The following is a 15,017-nucleotide window of genomic DNA, read 5'->3' as shown; positions in this document are numbered from 1 at the left end:
TTTTTTTTTCTTTCAGTTTTTTTTCATTAAGGTTGCAATAAAAAAAGTGTAAATCTTTTAGTGTACAAAAATTTGCTAGATATTACCTATATGGAAACTACATGTGACTGAAACTACAGCCTTCATGTGAGATTTCTTTCAAGACATTAAGAAAAATCTATACCTAATTTATAAACTACAAACTTTTAAATCGTAGTGTATAAATGAATGAATGAATCTTTAAATGAGAGATAAAAATGGACTCTTTATTTAGTTTTGCCAATCATTTTTACGTTAATATACCTATATATCCAACACGGGATGGATGTCTAACTGCTGCAATTGCAAAAAATTCTCTTGACATCTTAAGACCAATTACAGAAGAATAAAATAAAGCATATTGCCTTACGTTTTGAAACAATCATATTCAATGACTTCATGTGCAATATTTTAACAAATTTTAATCACATTGCACTTATATTTCATTGCATACAGTAATTGCTCTGTGGTTAATCCATTCAAACCAGTTACATTTTTGCTCACGTTATTGGTTTGTTTTATGCCTGCGGTAATTATAATGTATCATGATTGTGTATCAAAAAAATATGCATTGCATTTATTAAATTATCACATATGTAAATATAGTTGAGCAGAAAAAAACATATATTTTCTTATATTGTTCATAAATAATAAGGAATACTAAGAAAGTTGTTGTCTAATTTAAAAAAAAATGAAGGCGAGAATGATGTACCGGGTCAAGAACGACCCGAGATATGCATTAAGGGTTAAGCCAAATCACAATAAAATCTAAACATTGTAATATATATATATATAAGTAATCACTGCAGTAGTATAGGGTTTAAAGTGTAACTCATTAGGCTTGTTACTGGTAACTGATGTTTGGCTATTTTTATTAATAGTCACCTTCTTTTTGGACCATTAGTCAACAAATCCTCTGTAAACACAGAAGTGCAGCTTTCATTTATCTGAGCTAAATGGTCACTAAAACCTCACTCATAGATCATTTCCAGTTCATTTCAATTCAGAAGTGACCGAAAGTGGTGATATCTGAGTGGGTGTGTTTACTTTGTACTTAGCCTGTCCATTTCCACCAGTTTGACCCATTCATTTTAGGCCAATTTGTGGCCTGGCTGCCTGTCACTTTAGAAAAATAAGTGGTTTATACACTACTCAATCTCATATTTCAGGAAAACTTCTGTATTCCCTCATCCTACTTTTTTGGCGGAGGCACAAAAACGCCTCTGACTCACATCTATATGTCTACATATGTACATTCTCATTAATAGATCCATATGCAGACGCACAACCGTACATGTTTGCATACACGCACTCAAAAAACACCAGCATGCCCACACACGCGCGCACCCTGCACCAGGACGGCTGCCCATATATGATCAAACGGCTTGCGTAGGCAGGCAATTCACGCAGGCGGGAGAGTGACACAGCTCATTCAGCGGGCCTGAAATGCAAGGTCCCATCTGTCAATGGTGTTTCAGATTCCCATGAAATGCTACTAAGAGAAAAGGTTTATTCTCGCTTTCAAACTGTGCCTGAACTCACAATGACAGGCAGTGGATTGTGCAGCGATAAAGCCTGGAGAATAACATCAAACTGAGCCCTGTGGATAAAAACCCAGATTTGATGAAAAATACAATTTAAAACCGTGGAAAAAAAACCTGCGCTCCTAACGAAACCGTATCCAATCCCAATTGAATACTGTATTGGCATGAAACAAAAATACCACTCTTGCTTTAGAAATCTGATTTCGTAATTGCTCCAAAAGCTATTTAATTTTCTCCTTATAACTTTGGCAATTTAATCTCACAGCGTATGTCAGAACGAATGCAGGTGATTGGCGTTTCTATATCCGGAAAGAGAAGATGAGAGATTCGCAATAACAGCGGATCAATAGAGCCTCTTCCCGCTTTTTCACAGAAAAACTAGCTAAGGCCGTTCCATTGACTCCAGGCAAACGGCATCGACGTGTGAGGAAAAGGGGAATAGCGGGAGAGTTAGGGATGAACGTCTTTACTTGGCAGAGCTGTGCACTAACTCGCTCTCCTTTGGGAAACCAAATCTGGTTTCCATGGCAACTCCGCCAGAGAAGACAGAGCAAGAAAGGAGGAGGAAGACAGGAAGGACTGCGGGTCCTGTTCATATTCAAATGCCTGCCTGACAGTGCGCTCCGGAAAGCACGGTTACGGCTGTGTTCACACGAGCGTGAGAGAGCACCGCTGTCTCGGCTATGTCAATATTTTTCGTAGACCTCGAATACCAGCTAACATCTAACCATACACTGAATACATCAAAAAATACATTAGCAGAACAGAGCCAAATTCTACCTGATCTTCCGTCTCTCTGGAAGTCCACGTGGTACCATTCCCCATCGTTGACTTTTTTGTTGACGGCACGGGTTTTGGTGGTGCCCGAGCCCATGTCGAGCAGAAGGTACAGATGGCCGTCCAGCATCTCAATGGCGAAGAAATCCACCTTCAAAGTTTTGGGGCTCTTGGGGTCTTTCTGCTGTTGCGGTTTGGGTTTTCCGTGGCTGAATAGGAGAAGGCCGTTGGGCTCAGTGGTGCGGAAGTCGAAGGAGATGGAACCGGCTTTTTTGGCAGACCACTTGTCAAGGGTAATGAATGACTCTGGCGTCTCGAAGGTGACGGGATCTAGGGTAGCCACGTTTTCACATTTGAAGGCCACCACGCCGCTCACCTTCATTTTGGGGTCGCCTAGCTTGGCCAGTCGAGACAGCTCGAGTCTTACATCGTTGTTCTTGTACACAACCTTTATGTGAAAATAGAAGAAAAGAGTTTTTTTTTTAAAAAGTGAGTTAACAGAAAAATATATTACGTTAATGTTACTGAGTGTTGGACAGGGGGTTGAAATCATATTAATAGTGTTAAACTGGAAGTTGCACAATTTACTGCATGCAATAGATTTATCAATAAATCTCCATCACCTATTTTCAGATAGAGCGTCATTTAATACACACAGTAACATAAACGCAGTTCACTGGCAAGCTATGCAATTCCTGCACACAATTGCAGATGAATTGTATGCAATAGTAAATGTGATATTGCGTAGCTTCTCAGTAAAACTACAGCTCTGTGTATGAAATGCTGCTTCATTTGAAAGCAGGTGATGAAAATGTATTACTAATAAAAGAATTGACTTTATTGATGATCTATCTATCTATCTATCTATCTATCTATCTATGCATTTATTTATGTATTTGTCTGGTCCTCCATGTAAAAATAAACTTGGTCCTTTGTATGAAATAAATAAATAAATAAAACATTCTATCCACATGTATTCATCTATGTATTAATAAACTCCATTCTCCACTTGTTCATTGTCATTGAATCTTTCAAAAATGCAATAATCAATAATTTGACTAAATGTTTAATCCTCTCTTTGACTTCTGCATTAACCACAAGTAGATTCAGTGACACTAAAGGGGCACTAAAAGCTTAATTTGAGAGGTTACTGATAATGATCAAATAACAAACGTAATGTCTTTGCCTTTTTTTGGTGCACTTTTGAAAATACTATCCTTCCTCTCTTGCATCAATGCAGCGATTAAAACTATTGCAGCATAAATAAAAATACATTATTCTACATTTGAAATAAATAAACTGTGACTTCAGTCATTATACAGTCAATACATTTTTATGGTGAATACATCTCACTTTTGACACTATCACTTTTGGTGTCTCGAGATGAAAAGTACATATCCGTAGATTTATCTTGTACTATAGTGGGCATGCAATCATTCACGCTTCCCGGTGTCGTTTTACTATTCAATCCAAATGGAATCAAATAGCAGAGCACTTTCTGCCCTCTCAAAATGTGGGGCACAATTCTTTTCCTTTCTCCTCCACAAGGCCAAAACCCTGTGATATAAACCCGAGCACCAGACTGTGAAGTGTCCACGATAACCCTCTTTTAATTCAGTTTCGATTTCATTTGAGCACTTGCCAGGAAGAAGATAATGGTATGCGGATGCAATAAAAGCTTATTGATGATGCTTCAGAAATGCCAATCACAGACAGGCACAAGAGCCTTTCCAGCCATTAACGGGCCACAGGAGTGAAAGCCCCCTCCCCTCCTTTTTCCCGCTTCATAAACTCACACGGGGGAAAAAAACTAGCGATCTGTGATAAAACACTGCACAACATGGCCGCCGGAGAAGAGCGCATTACAGATGAGAGGTTAGGGGCAGGGACAGCAGGTGGAGGACGACGCATCTGTCTGTGCCTCCTGATCTGAACGATCAGGAGCCTGGAAAGCACTGACCAAATGCCCCTGAGAGGAGGGGCGCATTAAAACAAATGCACTAATGATGAATGGGCTTCTTGTGCACCCTGCTCTAAACGCCTGAATAAATCAACCTCGGCATAAATAACTACTCGAGTACGGTAACAAACACACACCTAGAGGTCCTCTATGTACCTCACGCACACTCCTAACGCTTGAAAATATTAAACATGACCTTTGCAAAGCAAAATAATAGCAAAATAAAATGTTAAAAGGTCCCTTGCAACACCTACGCACAGTCGTCCTTTTAATGCCAGTAAAGCCTGTGAATGAAGCAAGAAGAGAATCCATTCAGAATCCTCTTAGTATGAATTCTTGTTCATGAGTTCAAAGCACTGGAGTGTTTGTTAACACAGGTCAATGACCTCAGGCCTGCTGCTAATCTGTGGAAATGATAGCGCCTTAGAGCAGACAAGAGACACCAAACGCCTACGCGCGGCAGCAGACCACAGCTTACACGAGTCCGCACTTTCATGTTTTGACACTGATTGATTGCTTGTGGATTGGTTTTGAAATGAAGGCTGGAGGCTGGGAAGGGAAACAAATGGTGAGTCTGCACTGTTCCAGTGCTTCCAAAATTTGACAAAATGACACATTTTGTCATGTTTGTGCCTCTTGCAAGAATCTGTAAGCATTTCAAGTGTTACATTTGCATTAAGAAAGGCACTAGTATTACTGTCTATTTGATGCATTAGTTGCCTCTCTCTAAAACCAGGATTTACATCTAAACTAGCTTCACTCAAACTGGTTTCAGTGAACCTTTGTAACAGAGTTACAGACAGCTAAGAATATCAAAACTGAATACAATTCAATAAATAATATTAACTGTATAATAATATTCATAAATATTAGTATTACAATACGTGATTGATTACAACCCAAAAAAAAAAAAAAAGTATTAGTTTACATAATATACGAGTGAATATTTTTAGGCAGTGTTTATATAAATACACACACACACACATATAGTATATATATATATATATATATATATATATATATATATATATATATATATATATATATATATATATATATATATATAATTTCAAATATTTACATGTAATTAGATGTAAACACTTTCCAAATAGATGCTATAAGTGTGTGTGTTCACATATACACATGATATTATGTAAACAAAAACTTTTATTTTGATTGATTAATCACAAGCAATCTTTTGACAGCAATAATAAATATGTAACAATTTAAAAATACTAATAACTTTTATCCCTATGAAAAGTAGGGAAGCGTTGTTATTAAAATGATGGCTGATACTGATATGAAGATAATTATTATAATTATATTTACATATAATGACCATAAATCAATACATTATAATTGATCTAAATAAATGACAATTAAATACTATAATAATAAATAAGTATAAATATAAATAAGTTTTATAATGTATAGTATTAAAAGATTAAATACATTCTGAGTTGTTAAAATATAATATTTAATAACTTCGATGACATTAACCTTAATATAAACAATTTATTAAATATTTACATTTTTTATTCATTTTAAAACATTTTCAAACTTTCACTTTTTTTTTTAATCCACAGTATGCATTCCGCAGGTTCCAAAACATACCTTCATCGATCAAAACCCTAAACAAAACAACTTTTTAATTTCATTATTATTATTTCTATTATTATTATTGCTTTTTATTTTTTACATTTGTGCAATAAACTATTTTGATCCTGTGTTGGGTCACGCAGTAACCGATAAAAAACCTGCTCTGGAGGAAGAAGCCAGCTGAGAGCCACTGACCTAGACTGTGCAAGATTGGACATGATAAATAGACTAACAAGGTAAATGCCAGTGAGCATCCCTCACTAATTGTGGGTCTACAGGTTAATGAATGAATCACCAAGAGCTACAGCACCTTAAGTTCAACCAAGAGCAAAGCTTCATTGTCTCCCGGTTTTATAAATCAATCACAATCAGCTCAATTTAACCGCTTCTCACAAGCATACCGACGTTCGCTAAAGATTAATTTTTCTATATATAAAACAAAAATGGCTGGCGTTTAATGTCTGTTCATAACATCAAAAGCATTTCCGACTTCCTGGCAGTCAGAACGGCTCTTTACTTCACCAGCTGGCGTATCAGAGGACATCCCATTCCACAGGGATGGGAGTCTAACATGGAAGATGGAAGCTGATGGATGAGACAACATGTTCTCTACAGTTTTTCTCTGAGGAGTGTTACGATCACAGATAGCTCATGTCAAGAGCATGTGAGGTAGTGGACCAGTGATCTGTCAGACGCAGACCTATCAAATATTGCTGGAAACCGAGTGATTTGAATGAATTTCATTAAATGCATTATTTACTTATTTATCCTATTTGTCGCACTCTTGTTTATTTGTTAGTTCTGTCACTGTTGACGTTCTGTGACCCATTTTCAAATTAGCAGTCTTCAGATGTGAGGAAACCTCATCAGCAATGTTAATTAGAGAATGCATTTCAACTCTGCCGTTGTGTTTCGGCTCCTGAGTCCGTGGCGACTGATAAATAATTCCCTCAGTTGTCGGTGTACGTGACGTGTTGTGAGTTTATACAGGGCAGAGAGAGCAGTGCAACCATAATGTGTACTGGGACACATCCTATAGAAAGAGGCTCCTGAGGCAGCAGCACAGAACTGACGTCAGTCAAATGTATAAAAAGTAACTAAGACAAATGATAAAACATACATGTGCTGCAGTGGCATTTCAGTAAGGTGACATTCATATATATATATATATATATATATATATATATATATATATATATATATATATATATATATATATATATATATATATATATTCACACACACACACATTTGTATTGTATAGATTTCTAATGAAAATTAAAAAAATTATATATCTATAAGATTTATTTTTGGTGTTTAGCAGACATTCCTCAATAAAACAAGTAACATTTTCTTTTATTGTCAATGTTGAAACTGCTTGATATTTCTGTGTAAACTGTGATTTTCTTTAGGATTCCTGAATGTAAATAAACTTTAAAAAAGAACAGCACTTTTTGCTTGGTCAAATAAAGGAAGATTTTTAAATAATAAATTATATTACATTTCATAAGTAATACATCATATATTATATTAAATTTGTAATATTCTATTGTATTCTATTCTAATATCAATATCAATTATATATTATAATATCAAATAAATGGATATTTTGAAGATATGTAAAAAATTACACACACACACACACACACACACACACACACACACATATATATATATATATATATATATATATATATATATATACACATGTGTACACAGGCACGTGCGCACACACACATACATTTATTTCATTTGAATTCTTTTTTGAATTCAGGCAGGCATATTAGCTACAAGGCCGTATCTATTTTTCAAATTAATATTTTAGAGGATTTTTTTCAATAAAGAGAAACTAGTTAAATATACCTCAGTACATTGAGAATCAATTTAGTGAATTAACTGCAAGGTCGTATCTTTCTACAATTCAAAAAGTAAATGAATGCACGTAATACAGTACGTGTCTGGATGGAATGACTTTTTTCGAGAAGGACTTTTCAGAGCACTTACCTCTTTCAGGCAGCCCATAAAGTTGTTGCTAACGGGGGATCCAGGCAGATCGGCAGTGCTGGGACTACCCCCGACATAGAAAAAGTCATCCGAGCCTAGCATGGTGTAGTCCTCTTGTGTATATCCAGTGGTGGTCAGAATTCCATCCACGGATATTGTAACCTAGACAACAAAGCACAGGGAAAGGACACGCTATACTCACATATAACTTGAATACTGTTACAGGGCTTTGGTCCCCCTCGTAAGGATTTGGATGCTTGGCTTTGTTTTGTTTTTGCCTTTAATGCTTCTTATTTATAGATTTATTTATAGTTTTTCTCTTTTTATTGATTTAATGCAAACCCATTTTCATGTCTGTTTCAGCAATTCTTATTTATTTATTGTTTAACTTTTTTTCCTTTTTTTTTTTTTTTTTTTTTGGTCTTTCTAGATTTACGTTTTTGGTATGAACTTCTAGCAAGTCTGAGCTGAGGAAGTCTGCGGCACACTAGCCCAGGCTCAATGTTAGCGGTGCCATTAATAGAGCACAAAAAGTAAATCAGCAGACACAAAAATGGTGTTAGTAGTATGTGTGTTTCTGAGAGTTAGTATCGCTTGAATCCAGTGCGTGTGAGTAGTTTCAGCAGTTTTCAATGTTTTTATATGAGGTAAAACAAAGAACATGGCGTGCTAAGAGGTTAGAAATGAAAGCACAGGCAATTAGAGGCACATCTCTCACAGATCTGGTTGAATGGATGCATGCTTCATTATCCCTCCCTCTCCACATGCAAACAATGGTTGGTTAGAGAGAACAATTCTTCTCACAGATTAGACTGCACAGGAATGAGTAAAGAGAGAAGGGGAGGGAGAAGGACACAAACACCACGCGGCTCATGAGACCAATCACAGCAGAAGTGTCAGCATGCATAAGCGTGTTCACATGAAGAAAGAAAGCAAAAACGACAACAGACGAGATGACCGGCCACCCATGCCAGCCTCGAATGTACTGATGGAGCAGAGGTGTTAGTACACGGGGTGGCCAGGATGCACACCATGCTGAACAACGGGCCTCAAAGCTAGCTGGACCAATGAAAAAACTCAGAGCCAGCCAGCCGAGACCGATCGGTGAGCAAAACCTTATGCAAAAGAACCCAACGAAGGAAAAGATGCAAGATAACCTAAGAGGAAAAACAAAAAAAAAAGAGAAGATGGACGGGACATAAAGAGCTGAGGAAACCCAACTAATGAGAAGAAAAAGAAAAGGGGAATTTGGGCAGGGCAGGGGAAGTAAGCGTAAAGAGTACCAACCGCATTTTCCCCCTTTTTTTGTTTAGTATTGATGTCTACGATTCAAAAAAAGGAAAATAGACACACGGCAAACCCAAACTAAGAAACAATTAGAATGATATCTACCGAACAATGTAGTTTGTTTACCATAGCGTGTCCAATGCCTGAGTGCTTTGTGGAAAAGGGGGGAGAAAGGAAATTAAAAAACTGTGAACAGAACACCGTTCCTCAATCAAAAAAGATGGTCTCTTGCCAAGGTTAGTACATCAGCGTTGCACGTTAGTAAGAGGTAACAGGTTAGTAAATGACACATTCCATGGATGAAAGGTTAGTTTCTTTCCCCAAAAGCAGGTTAGTAAACATTTAAAAAGGGCAAAAGAAGAGAAGGAAAGGAGAAGCAGACGAGATCTGCACCGTGGAGTTCCTCTGGGACGGATCTAGTCTACTCTGTTCCAAACACTGTCTCTTCCTATTCCTGGCGCTCCGCTAACTTTACTGGTGACAGAACGTACCACAGAGCTTTTTATGTTTACTGCCTGTCCTATCCAACTTCGTGCCACACGTCTAGGATCTTTTCCGAGTCTCGACACTTCAAACGTGTTCTGCGCTGACAGGTGACGTACTTGTGTAATGTAGTGAGAGGTGGCGCTATCAAATAGTGACAGTAAAATATGGATGCCGTAGAGTCTGAGATTGAATTTAAATATTAGTCGAGGGGAACGGGGTTAAAGGTACGTTCACTCATCTCTGAAAGCTGAATTCATGGCTGCTTAATGAATACTTTAATATCAGGAGCGTCTTTTTTTACATCAGCTCTGCTCTATGCTACATAAATGAGCGCTAGTGCTAATTTAAAATGATAAAAGCGCACCAAATTCCTAGAACTTTCTCTTTTAGTCTCATTTTTAAGCAACTTTCAAATACGTAATTTGGAAATCTGAACAATTTTAAATGAGTGTATGTCTCGTTCAGGGTCGGAAATTAACAGGTCCCTGCACAATCAATCAAGATCTATTACGGCTGTCAAGCTTAAAGTAAAATGAATATAAAGTGTCGAATTTCATTTACGCTGCATTAGATTTCTTTTTATGCACTGTTTGCGGCATTGAGCAATACGACCAGTCACACACATTTCTGTTAAGTTTACGAATGCAATGTCCAATCAGAGGTGTTTGGATTCGCTGAAGAACGCTGGGAGAACGCTGGAACTGTTCAGTATGGACGCTCACTGACGGAACTCTGAATCTGCATTTGCGAATTCTCTCATCATCATAAACAACAAAGTGCAGAAAAGATGCAAGTAAGAGATTGAAGTAGCAGTGTAGATAGCTTCAGTGATTATTTTCCAGCAAAAGCTTTCTATTAATCAACATTAATAATCATTATTAGAGGGCAATAATCAGCAATAATGATTTTATCATGATATTGCAGCTTAATCTAGTAATTAGTTTTCATTTCTAAGCCATTGCTTTGCGATTTTTGTATAATTACATGTACATGAGCAGCATTAAACAGTCATGCTTTATTAGTAACAGTCTATAGTAACTGATTGAAGCAACTGGTTAACTTTAAGCACAGATACATTTGATTAGGTAAATATAAAAATTGCCTCTACAAAGGTAAAAAAAAAATGCCCCTGGGAATCAACTCCAGAAGGCAAATATTGCCCCTTAATCGAAAAGTTAATTTCTGACCCTGGTATTGATTAAAGTGGTTAAAAACGGTTAAATCTAGCCCGAGGGTTAGTTTGATGCGACTAATCGGAATCTGATTATATCCAATCTCGACCTCTGCCTTTTCTGCGCGGTTACCTGACGAAGGTTCCTGGTAACCTTCACATCATGCCAGGCATTGTCATTAAATTTCCCATTGACGGGCTCCACCAGGGCCTCGAAGGCCCCAGAGCCCAGGTTGATGACCAGCGAGACGGCACCGTTCTTCAGCGCCAGGTTGACGTAGTCTGCAGATTTTCCGGTGTGGAGCATCAGTCCATTGCGCTGCAGGGTCTTGAAGGAGAGCGTAATCTCATCGCTACTGCTCTGGATGGGGTTCGGGGACAGGTCGTAACAGAAATACTCTGAACCCTTGAAGGTGGCCACGTACTCTTCTCTCTCTGCAAGAAAATGGAGAAACGTAGCAGGTCAGCTGAGAGCAGAACAAATGTAAGAGATGCATTAATACCAATACAGTGATGATGAGCAAAATAGGGTTCAGTGATTGTTTGGGCCAATCTATTAATTCATTGAAGAATTAAACCTAGGGCACATTTTTACATTTCTTTTTTTTCACATTTTTGAAATAAAATTTGATTAGACGTCAAGGTGATGCAATGTAGTTGTTATTTATATAAAAAAAATCATCATATTTTATACATCACATTTTTTTTTTTGTCTAAAATGACTAAAAGAACATTCTCCAACCAACATGCAAGAAAAAAAGGATATTACATCATCAAAAGGACACCTGCCAACCCTCATGGCTGTGTGTCAAGATCCATATGTCTCTTAAAATATCAAAATATTTTAATTACAAGACAAGGTTGTAAAATGCACGGCTTCCTAGAATCATGGTATTTATGAAACGCAAGAAATTATTCATGACATTTTAAACAAATAACAATTTGTAGAAAAATACATGTAAAAATATTCACACCTGTATGCAAGATTTAAGCAGAATATGCTAATTCTTCTTACTATGTAGCAGCATTTTTAGATACATTAAAATTGATTTTTTTCTTGAAAACGCTATAATAGTTTTACAAACCATATAAATCCAACATTAAAGCATCTTTACTTTGTCGTGGACGATCTTGGATGTCATTGACCCTGTAGTCTTCCATCACATAGTGATACAGAGCAGATCACTTACCGTAATCTATCTGCTCCCACACTTACTGGACACAAGACTTGCTAATTTCAAATGACCTACCTATACAAAGTCAAAAGTCAACCTGAAGTCATACTGAAAGGGTCAAACGTAGTGGAAACTTACCACAGTCAATCTGAGAGTGATTGGTTTCTGTCAGTACACGCGCACACACCTACGAGATTGAGGTCAGAGCCATCTTGCTCATAAATGAGAACCAAGGTCCTTGATAATGGTGACCATAAATAAAGCAGCCACACATATCAAGACATAATTACCAAATCAGTCAGCGAGACCCATTACTGTAAGCGTCCTGGCACAGAACCCAGGCACACACACTCTCACTCCTCTTCCCATTTGCGCAAACAACTCCGACTGTCACCCAGATCCGAGTGTATTTTGGGAACTTGGTTAAAATATTAACTGAAGAGGCGCCCATTAATAAAGTGTGAAGTCCTATCTCCACAGCTACCTTCTTACCGGTAAATACAATTACATTATTACAGAGCAGAGCTGAGTCTACTTCTCATCAGGAATATTAATGACTTTAACAGGCAATTTACAGCAAGACTGAACCAAATTACCATAAATCCAGGAATCTGCAACACAATTAACCTAACACACCATAAGACCAGCTCATTTGCTCTGGAATTATCTGGAATATTCTTAAGATAAACCCTGGAGATATCAACAAGGCTCATTTACTCCATCTCTTTCTCCATCCTTCATCACCCTTCCTGTGTCCACTGTGAGTTAAATAAGCTTTTTTCCTCGGCCGATGAAGCATGTGTGTGTGTGTTTGTGCACAAAGAGCCAAAGGGTGGTGCTGTATCTGGCTCTCTTCCACCTCCTCTATATACCACTGAGTCAGCTATAATGTGACTCAGTGCAGGAAGGCGCCCACAGAGTCGCACAAGCACACACAAACTGGCTTTTGCACCAACACACACACACATTGGGCCATACACACACCGTTTCACACAGGTACATATATATATATATATATATATATATATATATATATATATATATATATATATATATATTGGATGCCCAGAATAACTCCAAAAAGGCCTTCAAATCCCCATTTCGATGCCAGTAAAAGTGCTTTATGAGTCTTTCGTCGCCATCGGTCTCTGTTGTGACTTCCCTGTCCTATCTCTCATCAAATTTATTCTCTGCAAATACTCTTACAGGAAATCAAATCTTCATCTTCAAGAGTAAATAACCAGTAAAGCTTTTTTATTTAAATACAATGTTAGATAGCTGTTGGATAAAAGTGACCTCCAATCAGTTCTTTGCTCAATGGCACATAGCAATTTGCTCTGATTTCTGACTTACATATGTCTTTTCTGTTTGTGCTTTAAAAAGCCATATCCTACTGGCTGTTATCATTTATTTTTGGCAGTGTCTATTTACACCAACCTTGATAAATGCTATTTTCTCTAACCGCCACTGCTCAGGCAATTTACCCTTCGTACAAACAGCACATTACTTCCATTTGAACTAAATGCAAACAAGATGTTATTTGTTGCCATTTACACTTCGTGGAACCTATATGTACTATCCCTTTTTTCTGTAATGTACCTGTAGTACATTACATTTTCATGTTAGGCAATTTTCCTTGCTGTAATTTAGTATAATACACTTTCCATCCTTTCTCTTCCATATGGGATTAAACTGGCTGTTTTTGATACTGCAATTTTAAGACAATACGTATCGGATACTTGCTATGCCTGGTTAGACTTTTGTGAATGAGAAATGGGCAGCATTGCTTGTGTATGAGCTGACAGGTTCAATATAAATGGCACTGCCCTATTTTACAATAACAGCCTTTTTGTAAAGCTTGCTTTTTACATTCGCCAAACAATCTGTGCCACACAAAATGCTAAAGCATGTACTTTTATTTGGCTCGAAAAACAATCCATAACATCAAATGCTGTATAATTTTTCTATCAACGTACTGACATTGCATTTGAAGATGTATAAGCAGTTGAAAACACTGTCACAACTCCCCTTAACTCCTAATCTAGTTAGGTGCCATATTTTTAAGCACAATTCTGCTGTTTATAGTGTAACATGAAAATGGTCATTTCTCCATGGTAAATTTGATGTTAAGGATTTAAAAATAAAATACTTTGCGATTAGTAGTCATTTGTGCTTGACAATGAGAGTTATATTCTCAGCTGCATTTAAAATATACAAAAACACTGATTTCTAATATATTTTCTAATTGAATGCACTTTCAATTGAATATATTAATTACTGCGATAGCAGGTTTGATTTTTCTCTCGCCATTAAACTAATGTTCAGTGCCATGTCATCATTCAGAAATCAATGTAATGTGCTCATTTGATGTTCAAGACACATTTCTTATTATTGTCCATGTTGAAAACATTCATGCTACCAAACAATGAATTGCAATGAGCATTTTGTATTACCACTATGTAGGGTCTCCACATGATGTCCACAGTTAAAACTGAGAAGTAAACTGGTTGAGAACCACCGCTTTAGCTTCTGTTCGCACTTGTGTAGTGATGCCTTGTATGCTGCTGACTGAGCAATTATCTCTTCATCAGCTTAAATTTAGACAGGAACGTTGGGGGCAGCACGTCTGTGGGCTTGTTACCTCAAAGCTGCTACAGGCGACAGCCTGTGAACGCCAAACACAGCCAGTCAAGCATTGAGAACTCCCATGCTACCGGAAGACAAGCTGTACTACAGTTTTCTGTATGGTTCCCCTTCACTGTTTCATACAAGAAATTTACGGAAATTATTATTTAATGACTCCCCAGTAAGGGTGGGATATTTAAAAAGAACATCTGACAATAGTGTCAACTTGAATTATCTGTATTCTGCTGTACGTGATAAACGCGATATGACAGAATTTGTCTAATTAGCACTACTGCAAGGGTGGTAATGAATTAATATAAATTATTCTCAAACTCATTTTGACATTTCCATATCTTCCTCCATCTGAGCCA

The 15,017-nt window shown here is 37.2% G+C and overlaps 1 protein-coding gene across 21 annotated transcripts in view; it reads right to left on the bottom strand.

The window, feature by feature from the left end:
• nrxn1a (neurexin 1a) overlaps positions 1 to 15,017 on the bottom strand; it is a 156,548-nt gene that overhangs the window by 85,962 nt on the left and 55,569 nt on the right. For 17 of the 21 annotated variants that reach the window (XM_043253730.1, XM_043253719.1, XM_043253713.1 and 14 more), the window contains 4 exons: positions 10,980 to 11,281; positions 9,316 to 9,339; positions 7,903 to 8,064; positions 2,343 to 2,787 (listed from right to left, as the gene is read on the bottom strand). In XM_043253730.1, coding sequence (XP_043109665.1) covers positions 2,343 to 2,787; positions 7,903 to 8,064; positions 9,316 to 9,339; positions 10,980 to 11,281 — 933 coding nt within the window. The remainder of the gene's footprint in view (positions 1 to 2,342; positions 2,788 to 7,902; positions 8,065 to 9,315; positions 9,340 to 10,979; positions 11,282 to 15,017) is intronic. The other 4 variants (XM_043253722.1, XM_043253729.1, XM_043253733.1 and 1 more) reach the window with 1 other exon arrangement.

The sequence above is a fragment of the Puntigrus tetrazona genome, chromosome 12, assembly GCF_018831695.1.
Source record: "Puntigrus tetrazona isolate hp1 chromosome 12, ASM1883169v1, whole genome shotgun sequence".
Taxonomy (NCBI): Eukaryota; Metazoa; Chordata; class Actinopteri; order Cypriniformes; family Cyprinidae; genus Puntigrus; species Puntigrus tetrazona.
This window is presented reverse-complemented; position numbering and strand designations above follow the sequence as displayed.